Source organism: Mauremys reevesii, linkage group 4 (genome assembly GCF_016161935.1).
Source record: "Mauremys reevesii isolate NIE-2019 linkage group 4, ASM1616193v1, whole genome shotgun sequence".
Classification (NCBI taxonomy): Eukaryota; Metazoa; Chordata; order Testudines; family Geoemydidae; genus Mauremys; species Mauremys reevesii.
In genome coordinates this window covers 100,832,892-100,857,208 of record NC_052626.1, presented here as the reverse complement: position 1 = coordinate 100,857,208, position 24,317 = coordinate 100,832,892, and the positions used below count along the sequence as shown (strand labels likewise).

The window sequence follows — 24,317 nt, the reverse complement described above, 5'->3', positions numbered from 1 at the left end:
TCTGATTATCTGATAATCTCATTGTCAGAAGGGGAAACAAGAATCCTTATTCGGAAAGAATACAGTGAATTTGAAATTATAGGGTACACCTTGACTAGTGTGTGTCTGCTTACAAATGGCAAGTACATGAGGTTTTAATTTGTAAAAGGCATCCAAGACAGTATAGAGGGGGCAAGGCTTATTCCTGTTTTGGAATGAGCTCTTGGGTATATTAACGCCCCCTTCTAAAAGAAATTTTTTAAAACTCTCCAAATTATTATGCTGTAATTGACCTATCCCTGTTTAAGAGGTGGAGAAGTGACAACACTTCTATGAAAAAAAGGCTGCTTTCCTTAAAACAAAAAGATTGTCTTTATATTCAAATTCTTTACTGAATTCTTTGTTAATTTAGCATATATTAAATGTCTCCTGTTGTTCATTGTCAGATCCCAATAGTAGAATCTGAAATAAAGAAAGAAGCTGGTGATCTGAAACCTGAAGAGGAGGTGACTGTGGGTCCAACCCAAAAATTGGTGACAGAGATGGGCACCTATGCTACACAGAGTGCCCTCAGTAGTTCCCGACCTGCCAAAAAGGAAGAAGATAGGTAACTAGGCATTTTATATTTTACTAGTGGTAGCTACATTAAAAATGGTTAAAATACTAAAGCCTTTCCAGAATTCTTCTCTGTCTGAAAAGGAACTTCTGCACGTATTCTTCAGCTAAACATTTCTTCCTAGGAGAGGGTTTTGGTGTGTGTTTGAAACATTCATTGCTCTGTTGCCCCTCCATATCCTCCTTACTTATGTCAATCTCTAATAGCAAAACTCGTGTTTATCACCTCTTTAGTTCTTAGATGTGCAAACAAAACAGGGTGGATTGATACTTGGCCAAAATGTGGCACTGTAGCGGCAATAAAATATGGAAATTGCCACATTTTCTAGTTGTTTCCGCTTTTCCAGAAAACAGTTCATTTAGGCTGAAATCCATTTTTCTGTGATACAGACTGATTTAGTTTAATGTTTTCTTTTAATCCTGGGTTGGTCTGTAGCTTTATGATGTGGACTGGCAGTGAAAATATGAGTTTTTTCCTCTATTATATTCTCCACTTTCTGTCTTCTCGTCTGTCATTCTTTCTTTTCCTCCATTTTTCTCCATAATTTTATCCATAAGTCTTACTATTCTTTCCTTTTCTGTTTTAGTCTCTCCCTCTCTGTTCAGTGCTGAGTTAATACCTGAGCTTTATGGCAAAGACCATTGCCCTATTGAAGGCTATTATCTTCCAGATGATACTTTGACCACTTGTGATCTTTAGTCAACACATGGCACTTCTTGTAAAAGTACTTTTGTTAACTGTGATGTACTGGCCAAATTCCAATTTGGGTGAATTACATTCTGTCTACCTAAATTCCCCCTACAGTTTTAATTGGGTATGGTGTTCGTCACTTGTTACCTAAATTATTGCTTAATGTTCCTGTGCTCTGCTAAACAGTTGCATGTTCTATCTCACTAGTGGGTGAAATGATTACTATATTCTTATATACTTCACAGTGAGTTATTTTGTGGCTTAGTTAGCTGATACTGGTACAGAGCTGTGAGATCCTTTGATGATAAAAGTGAAAGTTATCCTTTATTCTTTCCACTCCCCGTCTCACTGCCAGTGTATGTAAAACTTCACTTAGTCTCTGAGCCCTTCCAAACTGTCTGTACAACACTGGTCTTACAATATGAGAGTTAAAGTAAAATGTGGAAAAAAGGAGGAGAGAGACAATGTCTTCCAAAACTAACACCCCATGATTGACTTTCTTTGCAGACCTCCATTACGAGGATTCTTGCTGGATGGGGATTTCTTTGTTGCTGCCTCCCTTGCCACAACTTTGACTAAGATTGCTCTACGCTATGTGGCTCTTGTTCAGGAAAAGAAGAAACAAAATGTAAGTCATATTTCCTCTGGCAGTTCTTACAGATCTGATCATAAGCTTTTGAGAGAGGCCCAAAAATGAAATGCCTACATTCCTTGTGTTTGATGATAATGAATCTAGTACCAAATAGAATCATAGAATCATACGGTTGGAAGAGACCTCAGGAGGTCATCTAGTCCAACCCCCTGCTCAAAGCAGGACCAACCCCAGCTAAATCAGTTGGGGACCAAAGCAGGACAAACCTCAACTAAATATTTCTTACTACTTTCCGACTGGTATGACTGGTAGGTCTCTTGGGTTCTAAGCAACAAGTCACTGACACAAATCATCTTACCTGCTGGGATATAGTTTTAATTTTTAACCATATTTTAAACTTGAATGTTAAGACAAATGTAAATATTTCTACAATTTTAAGAATATGTAAGATTTAATAACCCCCTTCCTCTCTCCTTTCCACCTTTAGTCTTTTATTGCCGAGGCTATGTTGCTAATGGCCACTATTCTCCATTTGGGTAAGTCCTCTCTTCCCAAGAAGCCAATTACAGATGACGACGTGGATCGTATCTCCCTATGTCTGAAGGTTTTGTCAGAATGTTCTCCTCTAATGAATGATATTTTCAACAAGGAGTGCAGACAGTCCCTTTCTCATATGCTATCAGCTAAACTAGAAGAGGAGAAACTTTCTCAGAAGGTGAGATATTGTAAATTTCATTGTGTAATCATAAACTTTTGGGTGCTTGAATTTTGAAGTAAGCTGGCATCCAAGGATACTCCAGGAGCTGCATAAAGTTCACTACTTCAGTGTACGTTAGAAGATAGAATTAATACTTTGCTTTCTTACCACAGAAAGAGTCAGAGAAGAGGAATGTGACAGTTCAGCCAGATGACCCCATTTCCTTCATGCAGCTTACTGCTAAAAATGAAATGAACTCAAAGGAAGACCAATTTCAGCTGAGCCTTCTGGCAGCAATGGGGACCACACAAAGAAAAGAAGCTGCTGATCCTTTGGCATCCAAACTCAACAAGGTAATGTATAGTTCAGTATCTCATTTTTGTAAGTGTTTTGCTCACACCTAGCGACAAATGTTGACGATTGGGTTTGTAAGGGCTAAGGAACCTAATTAAGCTCATCAGGTATCTGAAAAGTTCATTTAGGTTTCGTTGTTGGCGAGGAAGGTGGGGGGGTCTTGAGAAGTGAAGAATCCTTTTGTCCCCGTGCTTCATGATGCTCCCTTGGCCCCATGCTGTAGGTTGGGGGAGGTGGGAATTGGAGAAGAGAAACCAGGAAGTGGGGAGGTGCTGCGATGTGGAGACCTTGAGTTTGTTGGATGGCTCAAGAGCCAAGTAAGGTTTATTAGGGTGGTGAGAGGACGACAACAGGGAGTGCCATGGTGTGAAGATCCTGTTCCTTCCTCCCCGTATCCTGAGGCTCTTTTGACCCCATGCAGTATTTTTTTTGCTCCACTTTCCTGCCTTCTATTCCCCAGAAGCCATTCAGGAGGGTCCAAGGGAAAGAACCCCTACTTCGCTACCCACTCTGGGGACCAGGGAGCAGAAATAGCTTAAAAAATCAAAAACAAACCTAAGAAACTTCCCAGAGAAGACTTTCCAATATTTGGTTTTCATTCAGTTTAATCATAACTCAGCATTTTCTGGGTTTCTAATGTTTGCGTTTTAAAAAAATAACTAACATTATTGTAAGTTGGAGAGGCAGAGATTCTATGGTTTAGAGGGTTGTTTTTTTAAATCCTTAAGGGTCTGATATGTATTATGAACTTTAACTCACATTTAACAAAAAAAGTGTATGCATATGAGAGGGGGTCTATTGCTTATTTAGTTAATCTTTTCATACTTGAAGACCCTCTCTTAACAGTGAAATTTATGAACTTTTAATGGTTCTTAAATTGATTACTTTTAAAAAATCATTAATCAGTTTGTTGACGAAGCTTCTATTGATAGGGTGAAGAGTTAGTTTTTTCAGGGGCAGGAGTTTAAATACAAAAACAATAAGCTAATAGTACAAAACTAAAGGTGGTCTTTGTACAGATCTCTTGTTTAATTAGTAATTTTGTCTTAGACTACCAAATATTTTTCTCTTTTTCTATTGTTTTTGTTCCGTCTCTGCACTTGTGTGACCATGTTCAACTTTTTAAACTGGCAATGGGGAAAGATACTTCAACAATTTGTATTAATCTTCTTTCCTTGACAGGTTACTCAGTTGACAGGTTTCTCAGATCCTGTCTATGCAGAAGCATATGTTCATGTCAACCAGTATGATATTGTATTGGATGTGCTTGTAGTAAACCAGACCAGTGATACTTTGCAGAACTGCACATTAGAACTAGCCACACTAGGTAAGGAATAATCTAGTGCAACAAGAATATTTGTTGGTATAATTAGGTCTGAAATTAAACAGTGGGCATTGTTGAAGTACAAGAAATTGCATCTCTTATTATAAATGCCTAAAGAATTGTTTAATAAAACCAACTACTTATCATCTTAAAAGGTATTTTAAAATGCGTTTTAAAGAATTGATTTTTCATGGAGCAAGTAAACTTTCTTCTGCTGGTACTGATAACGTGATCATGTGCCTTCTGGGCAGTCTTCTTCCTGTACTTGCTTCACAGTCAGGGTTGAGGCAAGTTGGCAAGGCAGTGCGGGGAAACTTGAACTGCTGTTGCACGTTTTATCTGCTCTATGGATGAATAAGGGACCTAGGCATTTCCATCACCTTTCATAAGCACTAAATTCAGACTAAAATCTGGATGGGGGGAAAAAAAATCAGAATGGGCACATGACTTGAATTTCACATGGAGGCTGCAGTGTATGTGTCAAATAAGCTTTTTTCTGTCTTTATTTTCCTTCACATCAGTTTTATACATTTAAGATGTTGATATTATAGACCAGTGGTTCCCAGCTGGGGCGCCGCAAGCCCCGATACCCTGTAGGGCAGAAGCTTCAAACCCATGGGCAGCGTTGGAGGGTGCCTGGGGGGCCTTGTCCCCACCCCCAACTGCAGTGCCAGAGCAGGGCAGTCCCAGGAACCAGCTCCACACCTCCCCACTTCCTCCTCCTCTCCCACCACCTGGCCAGGTCAGAGTCAAGAAGCAGCAGTGCAGGACGGCTGCTGCTCTGGCTTGTGCCATGGAGCAGGCAGCCACAGCACTCCCCGATTTCCTCCTCCTGCTGGTTACTGGAGCTGCAGCTGCTCCTCAGCTCCCAGCCCCCTTTGACTGCTCATGCAGCCAGTAAGAGCCACCTGGGCGGTTGACCCGGCTCCATGGCTGGCAGAGCCCTAGGGGAGCAGTGACTGAAGGGGAAAGCCCTCCCAGCAAACAGCCCCTATCTGCCCCTTTTCATGCACACTGAGCTACCCACCCCTCCTCCCCCCGCCGCCTGCACACAGCCCCTATCTACCTCTTCCCTAACGGTCCCTAGTTAGCCCCTCCCTGCACCCTGAGTGGTTTTCAAACTTTTTGAGCTGAGCTCCCCCTCTTTGAGTTATAATATTTGGTTGCACACCCACCCACCTAGACCCAGGGTAGCCTGCTGAGATGAGTCAGGTGGAAGTGATGCTCCCTTCCCCGGCCCCACCATGCAGAACTGGGCAGAGCTCTGGTGGGCCCTGCCCACTCCCCAAAATAAAAGTTAAACTGTGCCTATGCCCAAGGCCCCCCCCTCCCTGCCCAGTGTCCAAAGCCCAGCGCCATTTGACTTCAGTGGGCTTTGAATCAGGCCATTAATGTTTTAATTAATGTGTACATTTCATTAGTGCTTCAGCTTTCAAATATGTTGGATCAGTGTTTTACAGTTTATTGACTTCATTGCAATTTTGGTAAGATTTTAGAATTCAGATCAGAAATGGTAATCTGCTGTGTCCTGAAACTGATTTTAATTGGACTTTATCTCTTGTCTGTTCGTAAACTGTTCTTTAAAAAAATAATTTAACAGGTGACTTGAAATTAGTGGAAAAACCATCTCCTTTGACGCTTGCTCCTCATGATTTTGCAAACATTAAGGCTAATGTCAAAGTAGCGTCAACAGAAAATGGAATCATTTTTGGTAATATTGGTAAGTAGACAATTCTGTGTGCAACCTTAAAAAAAATTAGAATACTTAACTTTCTGTGGAGAAGTAGAATTATTTTTAAAAAATTTAATGCTGGACGATAAGTGAAATATTCCACGATATGAGAATGTTTTATTGCTGGATTTAAAAAAAATTCATTATGAACGTAATTTTTAATATTTTTAAAAAAGCATGCTGGTGTAATGCAATGCCTGTGAGTGGTTACAGTGGGGATTGAATCTAAGTCTCTTTGGATCTAAAAGCATGAGCCTCTTCTGCCTGAGCTAAAAGACCCACATCTGTTAATTCAAAGGTTTTAGGAAACTTTTAAACTTCTGGGAGCCAGCCACTAGAAGGACAGAGACCAACACTCTGCATGTGTTGGTTATACCGACAAATCTCAATTGAACACTCATTTTGTGTTGACAATTCTGTAGCCACTTTCAATTTGTAAACCTGTGGTTTGTTTTTCTTGTTTGCAGTGTATGATGTATCTGGAGCAGCCAGTGACCGAAACTGTGTTGTCCTCAGTGATATTCACATTGACATCATGGATTACATCCAGCCTGCTTCTTGTACTGATGCAGAGTTCCGCCAAATGTGGGCAGAATTTGAATGGGAAAACAAAGTTAGTTCTTTTGGCGATGATCTATTTGCCATTGTTACCTAGCTTTACACTAGTACCTTATCTCAACAGTTTTCAACTAAAACCATCACCAAAAAATGATTTCAGTAACACGTTGGTTATTTTACATAACCCAAGCTTCATTTTAAAACTAGAAGGTTGCATCTGTTTCCATTCTATAGATAGCTTGCCCTATATAAGTTAGTGTACTGTTGTCTTCTGCCAAACCTCCTCATTTGAAAGGCTGCTCCAGGATATGAAAGGAAGTCTCCAAGCTGTAAAATATGTAGATCATTCGTTTTAAAAGTCTGATTCTTCTGTTGGTTTCCTGTCACTTGTTTACTGAAGCTGGGCCTTTTTTGCGGGGGCATCACATTGTTGACTCATATTCAATTTGTAATCCGCTATAGCTCCTAGATCCTTTTTCACAGAATTACTGCCTAGTCAGTTATTCCCCATTTTGTAGTTGTGCATTTGTTTTTTCCTTCCTAAGTGAAGTACTTTGCACTTGTCTTTATTGAATTTCATCGTGTTGGTTTCAGACCAATTTTCCCATTTTTTTGAGGCGAGGCAGTTTTGAATTCTAATGCTGTCCTCTAAAGTGTTTTCAACCCCTCCCTGCCTATTTTATAAGGCTATTCTCCACTCCATTATCCAAGTTATTAATGAAAATATTGAATAGTACTGGTCCCTGCAGGACTGCCTAGACTTGCCCTCCCAATAACTACTTTTTGAGAATCATTTTCCAACCACTTAATAACTTTAATCTTGAATGCATTTCCATAGTTTTCTTGTGGGAATGTCACATGGGACTGTAATCAAAAGCCTTGCTTAGATCAAAATATATTCTGTTTACTGCTTCCTGTATATCCAACAGGCTAGTAACCCTGTCAGAGAGTTTAAGTAATTTGCATGTGATACGCACATCAAATTGGGCAACTTATTAGGGTCATTAAATAGAAAAAACAAGTGTACAATCCCAGTCTGTAATACAAATTACAATTGTACCCAACTAAAAGGAATGCTAACATACTTTTCAGGCAGATTTTTTTCCCCCAGTTTTTTTCTTTTCACCCTGTTCGCTCTAGATTTCTTCTCTCTGGTAATAAGAGTCTAAACACCAGGGCTAGGAGCTCCCCGAGTCCAAATGATAGATCTTTAGTCCTCTTCTGTTAGCACAGGCAGTGTTGAGCTGGCCCAGGAGCAACTTCAAAGGGACTGGTTCCTATAGTTGGCTGTTTGTGCCAGCTGCACCCTTCTCCTTGTGCACTGCTTTTCAGCAGATACCTGGATTTTTTGGCAAGGTTTGAGCTAAGATCATAATGTTTTGTGTAAGCTTTGATGTACTAGGGCAGCCATCATAAAAAGATCTTTGAGAGGAGGCTGTGTGGTGCGCTTCCTGGAATAGTGAGGCAGTTAGAGCCCTCCGTACCTGTGTCTTTTCTTTTCCTCACGCCCCTTGACTTCATCGTCCAGTTTGTCTGAGAGTTCCTTCCCTGGGTCTTGAGCCTCGAGTAATCCTGGATCTTCACAATCTGAGATATAGCAAAGGCAGTTTGATTCTGGCACGGGAAAGTTTCTAGCAATGAAAAAAGGAAAAATGGATGCACACTCTCACTCTCACTGCTCCACACAACCTTTCTTGCAGTAACCTGTCCTCCATGCAGTTCTACATGACTCAGGCTTTTGTTGGCCAATTAGAATAAACCCCTTCTCCCAAGGAGTTTAAAGTAAACACTTAAAGCCCACCTTGCCGCTAAGACATATAAAACAGATCCTGACCACTTGTAGTCATTAAAGTTCCAATGCCACTTTAAGAGTATAAGTTTTTTGTGTCTTTTCCAAGTTCCTGCTCTAATTACGATTAGGGTGACCAGATAGCAAGTATGAAAAATCGGGACAGTGTGTGTGGGGTATTAGGTGCCTATATAAGAAAAAGCCCCAAATATTGGGACTGTCTCTACAAAATCAGGACTTCTGGTCACCCTAATTATGATCATCCTACCTAAATTTCTCTGGCAGTTTCAACTGGATACAATACTCTTCTTCACTTTCTGTCCTAAACTGTCACAGTATCATTGTACAGTGTTGAACAGTATCATAGTATGCTATTGAATGGCTGCTTTTTTCAAGAGGTGGCTGTATTTCATTGGAGGGTGAAGTAAACGCTAGCATTGGTCAGTCAGAGAAAAGCTACTGGACTACATGTATCTTTGACTTGTTCTGGTATGGTAATTCAAATGTACACATTTAGGCTGTAACTAGACTTGAAGCAACCATTCATGATAAAGACTCTTTCCACATGTTTAGCAACATATGATGTACACTTATTTTGACTGATACTTTCTACCATATATTTAAATAAGAGGCCATCCCTACTTAACCACTGGATGGTGGAAGATGAAACCTTTTTGTAAGATTCTCCAATATAAAAGGACTTACAGCCATCAACAAGTACAGTATGGTACTACAGGATAACTGACAGTGACACTTTCTTTTCCATAGTCCTAGAACAAAAATGATTTAAAACGTGTCAGAGAAGCTGATGAAAACGGTCACACCTTGTTCTTTCTTTCTTGAAGGTTACAGTTAATACAAACATCATTGATCTAAATGAATACTTACAGCACATACTAAAATCAACCAACATGAAATGCCTTACCCCAGAGAAGGTAAGATACTTGCTGAAAATTCTTCAAGCACTTTTTAAACTGGAGTAAAATTACTGTGCGAATATAAATAGATTTGGATGCCAAAATATAGCATTTTTTTTCCCACCTCTTGAATTCTTCTTGGGCATTGATTTCACTCTTCTTTGGAAGCCACGTGTTGCATAGGATAAGTTTCTTAGAACTCTCATCAGATATATTTATATATTTAAAAAATTCAAAACAAAAACACACATTATCAAACAGACACACTCCTGCACACACTTCTCCCTCTAGAGAGAGGATGAGAAACCAAACAATAAACCACAGATGTGTAGTCCAGTTGATTAATTCACTACTGGAAGGCACTCAGATACTAATGATGATGAACGTAGTATAGGAACCTATAGAGAACAGTATTTTCCAGTACCCTTTTTGGAGTTTGTGTTCTTTAGACTATTTACCTGGTCTAGTTTCTAAATTTATACCTCCACCAATTATATAGATCTATGTTTAGTCTGGAAGATTTTAGTATTCTTTAGTATTTAATACACTTTAGAAATGTATGCTCTAAGAAAGCTAAAAGGAAATTCATGGTAACAGTAATTTTCAACCACTTTCTTGCTTTAGTTGAGCAAGAAGCAGTTAATAAAATGTCAGCTAACATCTGCTTCAGAATGGTCAGCACAATTTTTTTCAATAGGTCAAGACTTCCTACCTTCCAGTAGGAATTAATCTTTCTTAAAGCCTTTTTGCTATGCATTACTTCAGAGCCTGAAAATGCCGCTTATATCTCATTTAAATGACTTGATTAAATCTGTCAGCTTTCATTTTAGAAAGCTCTATTAATGTTTCCTTCAGAACCAGAGTCCAAGTATCTTACAAAAAGCTGTATTTAGAAGGATAGATTTTAAATATAAAAACCTACTGAGTTGTGCTTAATATGGAACAAAATATGTCTGTTAAAGGACAATTAGCCTTTTGCAAAGAGTTAAATTTAAGTGTTCTTTCTCTAGGCACTTTCTGGTTACTGTGGCTTTATGGCTGCCAATCTGTATGCGCGTTCCATATTTGGAGAAGATGCACTTGCAAACGTCAGCATTGAAAAGCCAATTCATCTTGGACCAGATGCTCCCGTCACTGGCCACATACGAATTCGTGCAAAGAGTCAGGTAATGAATGATAGGTTTTTTTAAAGCTTTGTCTCTATAATTTTTATTAGGAGTTCTATAAACATTTGCAGAGCTTGCACTGTAGTTTATGGTTAATTTTTAGTATTGTTAATTAGATTCCCAACTTCCAGGAAAAGTGAAGAAGGAAATCCCTGTCTCAATTTTAATACTAGGTTTTCTGAATGAATAGCTTTCATCTCTACTCCCCTTAGACAGCACAATTGTTGACTTTTTTTTTTTTATTATTTGGAGGGGAGAGCAGTTCAACAGTTAGGTGGAACAGGGTACCTTAAACCAAATTTAGGTGCCTCATACAGCAGTGCATTATTATAGTCCAAGATTTTGCTGTATTAACATATCCCATTTGCAAATCTATGTTCTTTTGTTATTAAAAAACATAATGTACCACCAATATGCCCCTCATGCTATTTCTCAAAGTGTTGAAACAACCATTGTAATTTTCATCTCATGTTGGAATAAAGGATTCTATTAATAAAAAGCCAACATTGTTAGGAACCAGTAAGAAAGGGATAGATAATAAGACAGACAGTATCATAATGCCACTATATAAATTCATAGTATGCCATGGCAGGCTGTTCTGGCCACCCCATCTCAAAAAAACCATTAGGGGTATGGAACAGCTTCCATCTGAGGAGAGATTAAAAAGGCTGAGACTGTTCAGCTTAGAAAAGAGACAACTAAGGAAGGATATGATAGAGGTCTATAAAATCATGAATGGACGGAGAAAGTGAATAGGAAGGGATATTTACCCCTTCACATAACACACAAATCAAGCATCACCCAATGAAATTAGTAAACAGCGGGTTTAAAACTAACATAAGGTAGTACTTCTTCACACAATGCCCTGTCAACCTGCCAGGGGATGTTGTTAAGGCTAAAAGTATGAATTAGATAATTTCCTGGAGGACAGGTCCATCAGTGACTATTATCCAAGATAGTCAAGGATGCAACCTCATGTTCTGGGTGTCCCTAAACCTCTGATTGGCAGAAGCTGGGACTCAGTGACAGTTGCATTACTCAATAATTGACCTTGTCCATTTCATCAGAAGTATTTGGCACTGGCTGGTGTCAGAAGACAGGATACTGAGCTAGATGGACCGTTGGTCTGGTCCAGAATGGTCATTCTTATGGTCTTCTATGTATTTGCTGTGTATATAAAAGAAGTCTACTTATATAAAATATTCTCACTTGCAAAAAAAAAAAAAGAAAAAAAAAAGATTTTGTGGGAATTTTTTAGTCCTTAGAAAATGTAACCTTGAATAAAGAAGAAACTAATGTATAACTAGAAGTATATTATATAGCTTATCATAAGGGTTCCTTTAGGACTTTCTGATTAGAAAGAACCATTTACTTTACATGAAGAATTTTGAAATTGTTTTGATAGAAGTGGGTAGTATGTTTACAATGGAACCAATAATGTCAGTGGAACTCTTACATAAGACACTAAGTTCAGTTAAATCTGCGACTTGGTCTAACCTAGGGAGTAATTCACTATTGATTGAATAGCAGCTGGAACTTTGAATTTCCTTACTGTTGTTAGTTTTACTGAGACCCTAAAACACACACACACATTATTCTGTTTATGGGCTAGTATCATTTTTTGTGGAGGTGGAAAAGATTTTGGGGGGCTCAGCATGTTGAGAGCTGGTGTGTCTATTTATAATTATTATTTTGTGTGTATTATGATAGAGTGTTGGATAAGCTCAACACTGATTTCAATTACTGCCATGTGGACTGACCTTTGTAACTGCTGGACTGACCATTTTTTAAAATGGTGCAACCTCAAAGGGTTAAAATTCTTGACTCTTGCTTTTTTGGGGTGATGTTACAACTTTCTAGTAGCAAAAGATATAGTTTATTTATGGTTCATTATTTCAGCAAGATATTGTACGCAAATCTAGCTTATTCAGGCTTTTTGGAAACTATGTACTGAACTGTAGCTACAAATAAATAAAATGTTGTCATTGCTGAATTAGAAATATTTTCTTTTCCATGTAATTAGTTTCATGAATTTTATATACTGAACTTGTAGGTTAATACTGGTAACAGAGGGATGGTGGTGTTTTGGGGTTTTTTGGGGTGAGGCGTTGAGATGACAATTTTATGAAATATCCCAGGTGTGAACATCTTTCTTTTTTTATTTCCTTACAGGGAATGGCCCTAAGTCTTGGAGATAAAATCAATCTGTCTCAGAAGAAAACGAGTTTATAAACTTTCCAGATAGTCTTTTCAGAGCTTTTACAATTAAATTTTAGGTATGTGGCTTGTTGAATTCAGAACATCTTGTATTCTTCCATGTTCTGTAATTGTAGAAGCAGAGCTTTTGTGCTGAATGCCTTCCAGCGGATAATTTATAGATTCTTCTGATCAATATTGAGTAAAACTTTAAAACATCAATTTATTTTTTTCTCTTTGTCTTAGAAGTCATGTATACTTTGTCTCTAATATATACTGACTATTTCACAGTACAATAAACAAATCTAAGCCAGGCTGGTTTTGTTCTGATTTACAAATAAACTCAGTATTATTTTATTACTACTTTTTATATATCAAGAAAGTAAAGTTACATTGCTTGCAATGTTTATTGTGAATGAATAACCCTGAAGTTTGTAAATATGCAGCTATGTGACTCTTAAACTAATACTGTGATGTGCCCAAAGGAACTTAAACTTCAGAGTTAAATCAAAGACTATCTTTTATGCAGTTGGTTTTGGTACTTTAATCACCTGTCACTGGCAAAACTTCAATGCTAAAAGCTAATGCAAATCCCAGCTCTTGCCAGCAATGGGTGAAATTTAAACTAAGTCATGTTCTTTAAGCTGATTCTGTTTGAGAGAAATTGGAAAATGAATTAGGAAAATCTTGGTGTTTCTTTTTATCTGTTATGAGTCTGTTTTTAGTAGCATATTTTGCTCATCTCAGAATACCAAAAAGGGAAAGTGGTGTGTTAGCACTAAGCTGTAGAAATGTAAGCAATGTTTTAACTGGATGCAGTGCACATAGCCACCTTCATTAGATCAGCAAGAAAGGATTCAGATTGTGTGTGATCTTGAGTTGAAGAACAATAAATTGCACTGCATTTGTGTGGTACACAAATTATGGAAAAGGTTTAGGAGGGAATCTAAATGGTGGTATAAGCATATCCTTCTGCTAATGTTTGCATACAATAATATTGTAGATGGCAGTGCTATATTAAAATAACTTAAGACCCTAAGTACACCTCCCTCATGGCCTTGCCCCCTGCTTGGGCAGCAGTGGTATTGGCCAGTCACAGGAGCAGTCTGCTGAGTGGGTGAGGAGCCCACCACTCCTCTTTGAGAAAACGAGGGCCTCCCTGCTTCCCAAACTTTCATTCTGTCTTCAGCTCCTGCTCACCTAGAGGGAGAACTCTGCATGAACTGCAGTGGCTGTGAGAATCCCTTTCATCCACTCACCACCCCTCCTGCACCCCAATTTCTCTCCTGGGATGGAGCAGACCACCTGCTCCAGGGGGCTTCAGAGTCAACACCCCAGTAAGATGGTTGGAACAGCTTGCATCTCTCAGCTGTTGTTTTAGGCTGTTTGGAAAATGCATTGTCAAGTTATCAAGCTGCTTTTTTTAAAAAGAAAAACAAAAAAACTGTGAGAACTAAAAACATCATTTTGCTTTTAAACAAAACTGTTGTCAGTAGTTACCAGTGTGGTGCTTTGCTCTTGTTCGATGATAACATCGGCTGCGTGCGTGTTCCCTCTGTGTGCTGCCCCAGTTCTGCTCAGATAGCTGACAGAGCAGACCCCAAGAGAACCCCCAAAGACTACAGACTCTAGTAAGGTACGAAGGAACTCGAGCCAGGTTGATTGTCATATGAAGCACAGTAATAGTTTCCTATAGACTCTAGAGGACATACTATGAATGTGCCCCCTAGCGATGGACACAGCTCAGTCAGTGGTGGGACACTCCACTGCCCCCTAGGCTGGACAAAGATGTGCACTCCCGGGACCTCCTTTTATACAGTTACAGGACAGATGACTCATCCCTCCTGATGTATTGAAGTACAGCCCCTTGACTCATTGGGGGCTGTCTTCTCCTTTGATCATGTTGTTTCAGACTGATCTATCCATCATGCTGTCCTTTTGACCCTGTCTTTAAGATGCACCTGATTCTAGCAGCCCTCTTCTCGCCAACTTCTGTGAGTGAGGCCTGCCTCTGGCTCACAGCCCAGCTTTGCTTAGCAATGCCTGGAATTACTTTGGTTCAGGCTTCAGGCCTCAGACTGGGCCTCTGACACAAGAGTTTATATTTCAGGGCCTCATCTTACTACAAAAACCTTACATTCCCATGTCTCACATGACATGACACAAGAGGGAGTGGAAGGCATGTGCCTAAGCATCAATCCAGCCCTAATGATAGATTTCCTGTGAACTCGGTTCTTTCTTTTCTTTATCCTTCTGCACCCTCGGGTGCATAGGTTGTCTACCTGTTTCTGCCACTTATTTTGGTCTTGTGCAGGTCTGTCCAGGTTTCAGTGTGTCATGTTGATGGATTTAGCTTCTTTATTGCTCTAAATAATGTTTCTCTAGGTCGGGGTGGGGAAACTACGGCCCGCAGGACAGATCTGACCTGCTGCCTAATTTCAACTGCATGTGAAGATGTAATTTCTGTGTCATAAGGTGGATCACATCTCAAGAGAGAGTCTTGTGGACAGCTTCTCTCCACATTCACAATTATGTGGATCACCTCCCCTGTGACTGCTGATCAAAAACCATTCTTGTGACAACTACAGCAATTGCTTATATGGAAAAGGAGAAATAAGAAAATGTGCTTTGCTCTGTTTTTAATGTGAGTTAGCAGCTGGAAATGAGGAGAGCCAGGAGCATGTGACCAGCAAAGATCCTATAGACCAGTTTGAAAACTGTTGTTCTAAGGCAGGGGTGGGCAAACTTTTTGGCCTGAGGGCTAGATCTGGGTATGGAAACTGTATGGAGGGTCATGAATACTCACAAAATTGGGGGTTGGGGTGTGGGAGGGGGTGCGGGCTCGGGGGTGGGGCCAGAAATGAGTTCAGGGTGTGGGAGGGGGATCCAGGCTGGGGCAGGGTCTGGGGTGTGTGTGGGGGGAGTGGGCTCTGGCTGGGGATGCAGACTCTGGGCTGGGACTGAGGGGTTTGGAGGGCGGTAGGGAGGGATTAGGGCTGGGGCAGGGGGTTGGGGCACGGGAGGGGGTCAGAGGTGCAGGCTCTGGCCAGGTGGCTCTGAGCGCTGCCCTGTCTGCAGGCGCCACCCCTGCAGCTCCCATTGGCCATGGTTCCCAGGCAATGGGAGCTGCAGGGGTGGCAGTTAGGGCGGGGGCAGTGTGTGGAGCCCCCTGGCTGCCCCATCACGTAGGAGCTGGAGGAGGGGCATGCCACTGCTTCTGGGAGCCACAGCACATGCGGAGCGGGGCAAGCCTCAACCCTGCCCTCCGGTGGGAGCTCGAGGGCTGGATTAAAATGTCTGAAGGGCTGGATGCGGCCTCTGGTCTGTAGTTTGCCCACCTGCCCACCTCTGTTCTAAGGGTTGCAAGAGACTATGAATCTGAGTAATTGGTATGGAAATATAAGATGGACTTTAATGGGCATGCAAACCTTGTCACAGGTTCCCAGATCTCAATTAGGTGTGTCCTACAAGAGCATTTGTTGCTTGTCAATAGAGAAATTACTAAATCAAGAAGACTGCTGTGCTTTAGGATCCAGTCACCCAACATACAACTTTTTAAATTGAAGTAAAATTTAAGCAAAGCAGGTATTGGAACATGGATACTCAACATTGTATAAAACTCCAGCATTGGAGCATAGCAACCTGTTCTGGTGGTCATGAAATTGTGTACACTATATAACACCCACACAGTAAATATCTACAGAAGGTAAATGTCTTCTAAAGCCTTGGCTTGTGAAACTCAGGAAAGAAGCTGGAGCAGCTATAAGCCAGTGGCATATTTTAGAAACAATATCTGATGACAGATGATGACTCTGTTTTGCTATACAGATGTATGGAAAAAATCAACAATGTGTTTATACATATGACAAAAAGCCCACATACAACCCCTAAATTTATAAAGTTAACATATTACACAAGAGGGTGCTATCTTACAACTGGTCTGAAATTTGGTGATTTAGTATTTTAAAGCATTAATGAGGAGGAGCTAAATCAAGGAAATACCCTTAAAATCTAGGGTGTTTGTGGATTTTTGTTTTGTTTGGTTTTTGAAACGAAAGATATAGAATGAATCTGCCCTACAGTTTGGAACGTTTTCACTGTTTTAGGTATATTTGCAGGTTGCCTAGCTGCATAATCAGTGCATGATGGTACTGGCAGCTCAGCATACTAATATAATGCATCTGTTTCAGGGCTGACTTTTTCCTCTAGAGATTGTATTTTTTCAGAAGCAGTGAGATAGTTTGATTGTGTACATATGGATTAGGGAGTCTCTCATATATGAAGGGCATGACAATGATTTCATTGTGGGAGGGATGTAGATTAAATTTACGTAGTCCTAACCATCGTTTTGCACATAAATTTTAGGCAATTTTTGTTTGTTTGATTAAAGCTGCAAATATACAACTTATCTCACTGGACTGGACCTTTTTCCCAGTCCCCGGAGAATCCCCTTTTATGACCATTTTGCATAGTGTATTTTAGCCTCTCTCAGATTCTAGTGTATTGTTTGCAACTTGAATGTATTACCTAGAATGATCCAGAGTAGAGCCATGCAGGAAATGTTTTGTTTTTTTTTCCATCACGAGAAAAATTGAGATTTCAGATGTTTTTCCTATTTTGCATTAGCATGAAACAAAGACCTTTCAAAATTTAGAAAGAGAGAACGCATGCAGACACCCCCTCCTCAGAACAGCCAAGAGCCTGGTGGCTTGTCACTCACTTGGGATGTGGGTGATCTTTGCTCAAATTGCTTTGTTTCCTACATCCCTGATATGTTCCCTAACTACCAGGCTATAAACTAATCTGGGTTGGGGAAGGGGTTCCCTCTCTGACCAGAAATTCTGTCCTGGCCCCACGAAACCTTCCCAACAAAGGTTTAATAGAAACTAATAAATTTTGTTTAATAAACTGGTATTTTCTGATGAAAATAGTTTTGTCAAAAATGTCCTGACCAGCTCCAATCCAGAACCACCGAGTAAGTAATAGAGTTAGTAAGTAATAGAGTAAGTAAGAGTTAGTAATAGAATGGCATCTTGATTTTGTTAAAGATAAGTAATATTTTTAATGTACCACTAGTTATCCCAGATTGGGTGTGGGATCCCATGGGTGAGCCTAGGATCCTGACCCCAAGTGTGCAGACAGAGCTTTTGCACATCTAAGGACTGGGCCAGTATCTCTAAACTTAGAAATAACCCAGAGGCCTTAAATTTTAGGCATTTTTATTAAAGCATTACATAACCAAGTAACACATGAACAAATACATCTACTTTTTGGATGGGTTGTGATATTAATACCATTTGATTAAAAAACCTACTTTTTTCTCCCACTTTCTAATTGAGGTTCTGTATGGTAGAATTGTGTTGGATTTTTTTCTGGGTTTCTAATTCTTGTTCATGCTTACTGACAGGATTCTTGGAAATGCATTCTCATTTTTGTGAAAGATTTATATTTAGAAATGTTTGAACATCAAATCTTCATATATGAGATTTATTCTTAGAATCTCAAAAAATAGTGTTTTCCCCTTTTATTCTGATCTCTCATGGTTCCAAATAACTTCCTGTAATTCATTTTAGCAGTTATTGATACATGTATTAAAAGACAGGATCTACCCACACTGGGTTGTCCTTAAGCTGCACATTTATTTCTTGAGAATACATAATAATACCTCTAAAAATGACCTTAAGCAGATCACCGTAGACTGTGTGGGCTCTGGGAAGAAGAATAAAAGAGTTTGGGGCTCAAGTGGTGTTCTCATCCATCCTCCCTGTTGAAGGAAAAGGCCCGGGCAGGGACCATCGAATTGTGGAAGTAAATGTGTGGCTACTCAGGTAGTGTCGGTGAGTGGGCTATAGCTTCTTCGACAATGAGCTGATGTTCCAGGAAAGAGGGTTACTTTGTTGGGATAGACTCCATCTATGGGAAGAGAATCTTTGGACACAGTCCGGCTAACTCTATAAGGAGAGCTTTAAACTTAGTCTTATGGGGGATGGTGACAAAAATCCAGCTATGCGCATCTAGGCTCAAGTAACAAAGACAAGGAGAAGGAGCTAAATTCTGGGAAAGGGACTAGAAACTGCATTAAAGAGGCAAGAAGAAAAATAACAAGGTAGTCTGCTAAATATCTTTGATGACTGTATACCAGTGCAAGGAGTATAGGGAACAAGCAGGATGAACTAGAAATCATGGTATATGAAGAAATGTATGACTTAATTGGCTTTACAGAGACTTGGTGGGACAACTCCCACGACTGGAGTACTAGCATTGAGGGATATAGCTTGTTCCGGAAGGATACATATGGGGGAAAAGGAGGAGGCATTGCACTGTCACTGTATGTCAAGAATATATACACCTTGATCCGAGGTCCAAGAGGAAGTGAACAGAAGCCCTACTGAGAGTATCTGGGTAAAGATAAAAAGGAAAAAGAATGGTAGTGATGTTATGGTGGGGTTCTGTTACAGACCACCAGATCAAGAAGAGGAAGAGGATGAGACGTTCTTCAAGCAGGTAACAAGATTAGCTAACACACAGGGGCCTGGACTAGATGACTCTCAAGGTCCCTTCCAGTTCTATGATTCTATGAGCTAGTATTAATGGGGATTTTAATTTCCCTGATATCTGTTGGAAGACTATTACAGCAAAATTGTCGGGAACTTGGGAGGAAGTGATCATAATCAATAGAATTCAAGATCCTAAGGAAAGGAGGACATGAGAACAGCAAAACAAGGACACTGGACTTCATAAAGGAAGATTTCAACCAATGCATAGAAATAGGAGGCAAGGTCCCATGGAAAGACCAATTAGGAAGAAAAGGAGATGAAGGGGGCTGGCAGTTCCTAAAAGATGCACTAATAGAGGCTCAATATCAAATTATTCCAATGCAGAGGAAAGATAGGAAGAGGCACAGGAGACCAAGGAGCTTTTTAGCTATCTAAAAACCAAATGGGATACATGCAGGAAATGGAAGGAGGGGCTTGTCACCAAGGAAGTATCCCTGGGAATAGCGCAAGTATGTAGGGACAAAAATCAGGCAAGCCAAGGCAAGCAATGAGTTACAGTGGTCAAGAAATGTTAGAGACAACAAGAAAGAGTTCTACAAATATGTCAGACAAAAAAGAAAGATCAGGGATGATGTGGGTCTGCTGCTCAATGGAGAAGATGATCTGGCAACGGAAGATAAGAGGCAGAGCTGCTCAATGCCTACTTTGCTTCAGTCTTCACACAAAAAATAATGTGGCCAGATGACTAGCAAAGTTATCATAAACAATAAAGGGGAAGGGATGCAGATCAGGATAAGTAAAAAAACATGTCATCGATCTTCTGACTAATTTGAATGAATTCAAGTCAGCAGAGCCTGAAGCTGTTCACCCAGGGTGCAGAAGAAATCTTTGCACCATTGGCAATAATATTTACAAACTCATGGATGATAAGTTAGCCCTTCTCCAGTCTTCCGGGACCTAACATAGTGCCCATCTTTAGGTGAGCCACATCCACACAATATTTATACTAACTGTATGGCCCTGAGGATGTCACATGGGCTGCAGCTGTGTGCTGATTGGGCTGCAAGCGGCCCACAGGCCATGGGATCAGAACTACTATACTACAGCAATGTGTAAAATATTCAATTTGAAAATATCTGGAGGATGAAGGGGTGGTCACTTGCAGCCAGCATTGATTTACTAAGACCAAATCATGCCAAATCAGCTTGATTTCCTTCTTTGACAAGGTAACTGCTTTGATGGATAGGGGGAATGCAGTGGACATAGTATACCTGGACTTTAGCAAGGCTTTTGACACAGTCCCACATGACATTTTCATAATTAAGCTGGAGAAATGTAGGCTTGGTGGCTACCATTAGGTGGACAGATAATTGGTTAAACAACTGCAAACAAAGAGGAACTATTAATGGAATGATTTCAGATTGGAAGGAGGTCTCAGGTAGGGTTCCACAGGGATCTGTTCTGGGTCTGGTGGTGTTTAAAATCTTTGTTAATTACCTGGATGTAGAAATAGAGTGCATATTGATCAAATTTGCAGGTGACACAAAGTTAGGGGGGTTGCCAGCACTTTGGAGGATAGAGCTAAATTTCAAAGGGATCTTGATAAATTGGAAAACTGGGCTAGAGACAACAGACAAATGTAAGGTGCTACACTTAGGGAAGAAAAACAAATGCACAAATACAGAATGGGGATAACTGGCTTGGCGGCAGCAGCACTGCTGAGAAGGATCTGGGAGTTGTGGTGGATCACAACCTCAACATGAGTCAACAATGCAATACTATTGCAAAAAAAGCAAATGCAAATTTCTATTGCATTAATGGAGGCATAGCATGCAAGTTACGGCAGGTGATAGTACCACCCTACTCTACACTGGTTAGGCCTCAGCTGGAGTACTGTGTCCAATTTTGGTCACCAATGTATAGAAAGGAGGTAGAGAAACTGGAAAGGATCCACAGGAGAATGATGAAGATGATCAAACAGATAGAATGCATGCCATATGAGCAAAGGCAGAAGGAACTGGGTATGTTTAGTTTGGAAAAGATGAGATTAAGGGTGGATATGATAGCAGTCTTCAAATACTTAGAAGGCTGCCATAAAAAAGATGGAGAAAAATTGTTCTCTCTTGCCACAGAGGGCAGGACAAGAGGCAATGGGTTCAAACTACCGCACAGCTGTTTTAGATTAAATCTCAGGAAAAACTTCCTAACCATAAGGACAGTAGGACAATGGAACGAACTGCCTAGAGAAGTTTTGGAAGCTCCTTCACTGGAGGTTTTCAAAAAGAGGCTGGATAGCTATCCATCTTGGATGTTTGGACACTACAAATCCTGCATCTTGACAGGGGGTTAGACTAGACGACCCTTGTGGTCCATTCTAACCCTATGGTTCTGTGATTCTATAAGTGTTTAACCATATGCAGCATCTTTACTTTTTTGGTAAGATTCCCTATGGCCTTTGCATTGTCTGAGCTCTGATTTTTCCTTCCTTTTGTTTGAATATTTTAAGGCAGTGACAAGAATTACCTGATATGTCATTTCATGCAATGTCCCAGCATAACACAGCATGCTGAATAGAAACTCACTTGACTAGTCTTTATGCTTGTTTTTCATATGAAGTCTATCATTATTTTCCATAAACATTTGCATATAATGGCGTTACTGGTCCAAATTCTTTTGAGTTACAGCCATTGAAATGCACCCTTTGAAAATTGCCCCTGTGCAGAAGGCCCATGCACCACTTAACTCCAAATTAAGTCATATGTTGAGAGCTTAAATAAGATATTGGTGGTGTATAGGCCTAGAACTGGACAAAAACTTTTCTACAAAACATTTCTCTGTCAAAACAGAAAGGTTTTGTGGAAATGTGTCCATTTCAATACATGATATCAGTAAGGGGCATATTGCCCATGTTAGAATAGCAATAGCTTTACATTGAGGCACTCACTGGCAGTGTGGAATACCTAAGTTCAGGTCCAAGCTCTGCCTGATTCAGAACAGGGACTTGAAGGTGACTCTCCTCCATCCTTGGTGATTGCCCTGCCTGCTGATCTATTGGCTGTTCTGGGTTGGCTCTGGCTCTTGTGTTTTGTTATAAAATATTTCAAAAGGTTTCAGTTTTGTTCCGATGCAAAATGAAAACAAATATCAAAACCATTTTTGTTTTGTTTTGTTTTCTGGCCACTATAAACCTCCTACTGGTTGCCTGCACAGGGACTATTTCAATTAGTTGTACAATTTGGCTCACTGTGCTAATACAATATCCTATTGTGACGGGTTCCTCCTGGGGTGCCACCTGGAATTGGAGTATTATTGAGCCCCCCTGACCCACCAGCCTTGCTCCCTCTCACACTGTACTGCTGTGACAAGCTGCAAAGCCTTCCAGCCTGCACTTTCGCCAGCATTCATACAGGTAGGGATACACCCAGGCGCAGTTACACGCAGGCTCTCTAACCACCAGCTTCCCAGCCTGGGACTCCAGAGCAGTACCGTCCTGCTTTAGTCAAATCTGGCCACTATACAGGTTTAATACCTGGTCCACCTTTCCCTCAATGTGAAGAGAACAATGCATGCTTGTGGTGACCAAGCAGAGATTTTCCCCAAGTACTCCAGTCAAAGCTCACTGATTTAAATTAAAACATAAAATAAGTTTATTAGCTACAAAAGAATAGATTTTAAGTCATTATAAGTGATAGCAAACTGTTCAAAACAGATTACCTAGTAAATAAACAAAACTGCAAACTGAGCTTAATAAAACTAGATGGGTAGGATATGAGCTAGCAAATTCTCACCCTGACTGATAAACAGGCTCGCAGATTCTTAAGGCACAAGCTACTTGGCTGTGCAGCTTGGGTTTTCCAGGTTTTTATACACAGGCTAGAACTCCCTTTTAACTTGGGACCATCACTTCCCACAGTTCAGTCCTTGCCCCTCAGGTGTTTCCAAATGTGGTGGTGTAGGGAGAGTGCAGTACCATCATGATGTCATTTCCCCCTTTTATATCTTCTTCCCACTTGCTGGAAAGCTGTTTTGCTATGAGCTGGGTCAAACAGTTCCCATTGCGTAGTACTATCTCTGAGAGGTTTCTATTGTACACAGTTCCTGGGGTAATCCTTGTGCCTGTGTGCATTCCTCAATAAGCCATTAACATTATTTGGCCATTTTACTGTTATACCTGAAAGGCTGCTTGTGGGTGTTTTCAACCTCACATGTTTCAGTAACACATACATAGCCAAACTTCATAACTTCACATACAACGATAGCATATACAATCCAATGAGATATTAATGTCTAGCAGATCAAGACTTTTAGAATGATACTTCACAAGGCATTCTTTGTACAAAACATATCCTAATTACATGACAGTGGTAAATATTGGGGTGCCAGGAGTCACACCTATGATATATAATGGCAACCTGGGGTAACGCATGCTGCTATTGTACACTACATTATTACATATTTGGATTCTGTAAAGCATGTAATAAAACTGAAATTCAGTTTCTCATTAGTTTAATTCCAGTTATAGTTAAAATGTCCAGCTTGCCTACAAAATACAATATTCACTCAGAGCCTAATTCAATTATTTAAATTAATCCAAGTAGTGTTGGGCCCTTGCACCAGCTTTTCTTTTCAAAGGTGCAAGAAAATAAGCCATTAAAAAACCTCCAAAGTCTCTGACCAGGCAATACTCTCATGCTATAGGAATTATCTAGAAGCAAGTAATGGGTATTTTCCAGATCGAGCTAGTGCATCTTTAACGACAAATATAACTATTGCAGGATTTGTATGCCTGTTCCGTAAGTAAGAACAGTTTTTGGGGTTTTTTCCTATGCCTGTTCTCGCTTATGGAAGAGTCATACAAGTCCAGCTACAATACTATATCTAGCCTTAATCAATGCAAATGTTACCATAGAAACCTCACTTTGAGAGAGGTAATTATGATATATTGGAATGCCAAAGAAACCTGTTCTGTCAGCATGCAGATGCTAGTAGCAGATGAAGACATTTATCAGTAAGTCACTTAAGCCGGTTATTTATGGAAAATGCAAATGACTTAAGACATTCCACTTTATGGAATTTCTTTGTAATTAAGTGAAAAATCAGGGCCCAAATTAATTCCAGCTAATTGCTTGTGTATTATTGTACAGTACTAAAAAATCAAACTGTCTTTCCTATTAAATACTTGTTTAACTTTATATTTGTGGAAAGTTCAA

At 40.1% G+C, this 24,317-nt stretch overlaps 1 protein-coding gene across 2 annotated transcripts in view; it reads left to right on the top strand.

Moving 5' to 3' along the window:
• COPB1 (COPI coat complex subunit beta 1) overlaps positions 1-12,925 on the top strand; it is a 45,924-nt gene extending 32,999 nt beyond the window's left edge. For both annotated transcript variants that reach the window (XM_039537205.1, XM_039537204.1), the window contains exons 13-22: positions 426-586; positions 1,793-1,913; positions 2,365-2,592; positions 2,748-2,927; positions 4,111-4,255; positions 5,853-5,972; positions 6,452-6,597; positions 9,177-9,266; positions 10,259-10,414; positions 12,587-12,925. In XM_039537205.1, coding sequence (XP_039393139.1) covers positions 426-586; positions 1,793-1,913; positions 2,365-2,592; positions 2,748-2,927; positions 4,111-4,255; positions 5,853-5,972; positions 6,452-6,597; positions 9,177-9,266; positions 10,259-10,414; positions 12,587-12,646 — 1,407 coding nt within the window. In that variant the 3' untranslated portion in view covers positions 12,647-12,925. The remainder of the gene's footprint in view (positions 1-425; positions 587-1,792; positions 1,914-2,364; positions 2,593-2,747; positions 2,928-4,110; positions 4,256-5,852; positions 5,973-6,451; positions 6,598-9,176; positions 9,267-10,258; positions 10,415-12,586) is intronic.
• The last annotated feature ends 11,392 nt before the right edge of the window (positions 12,926-24,317 follow it).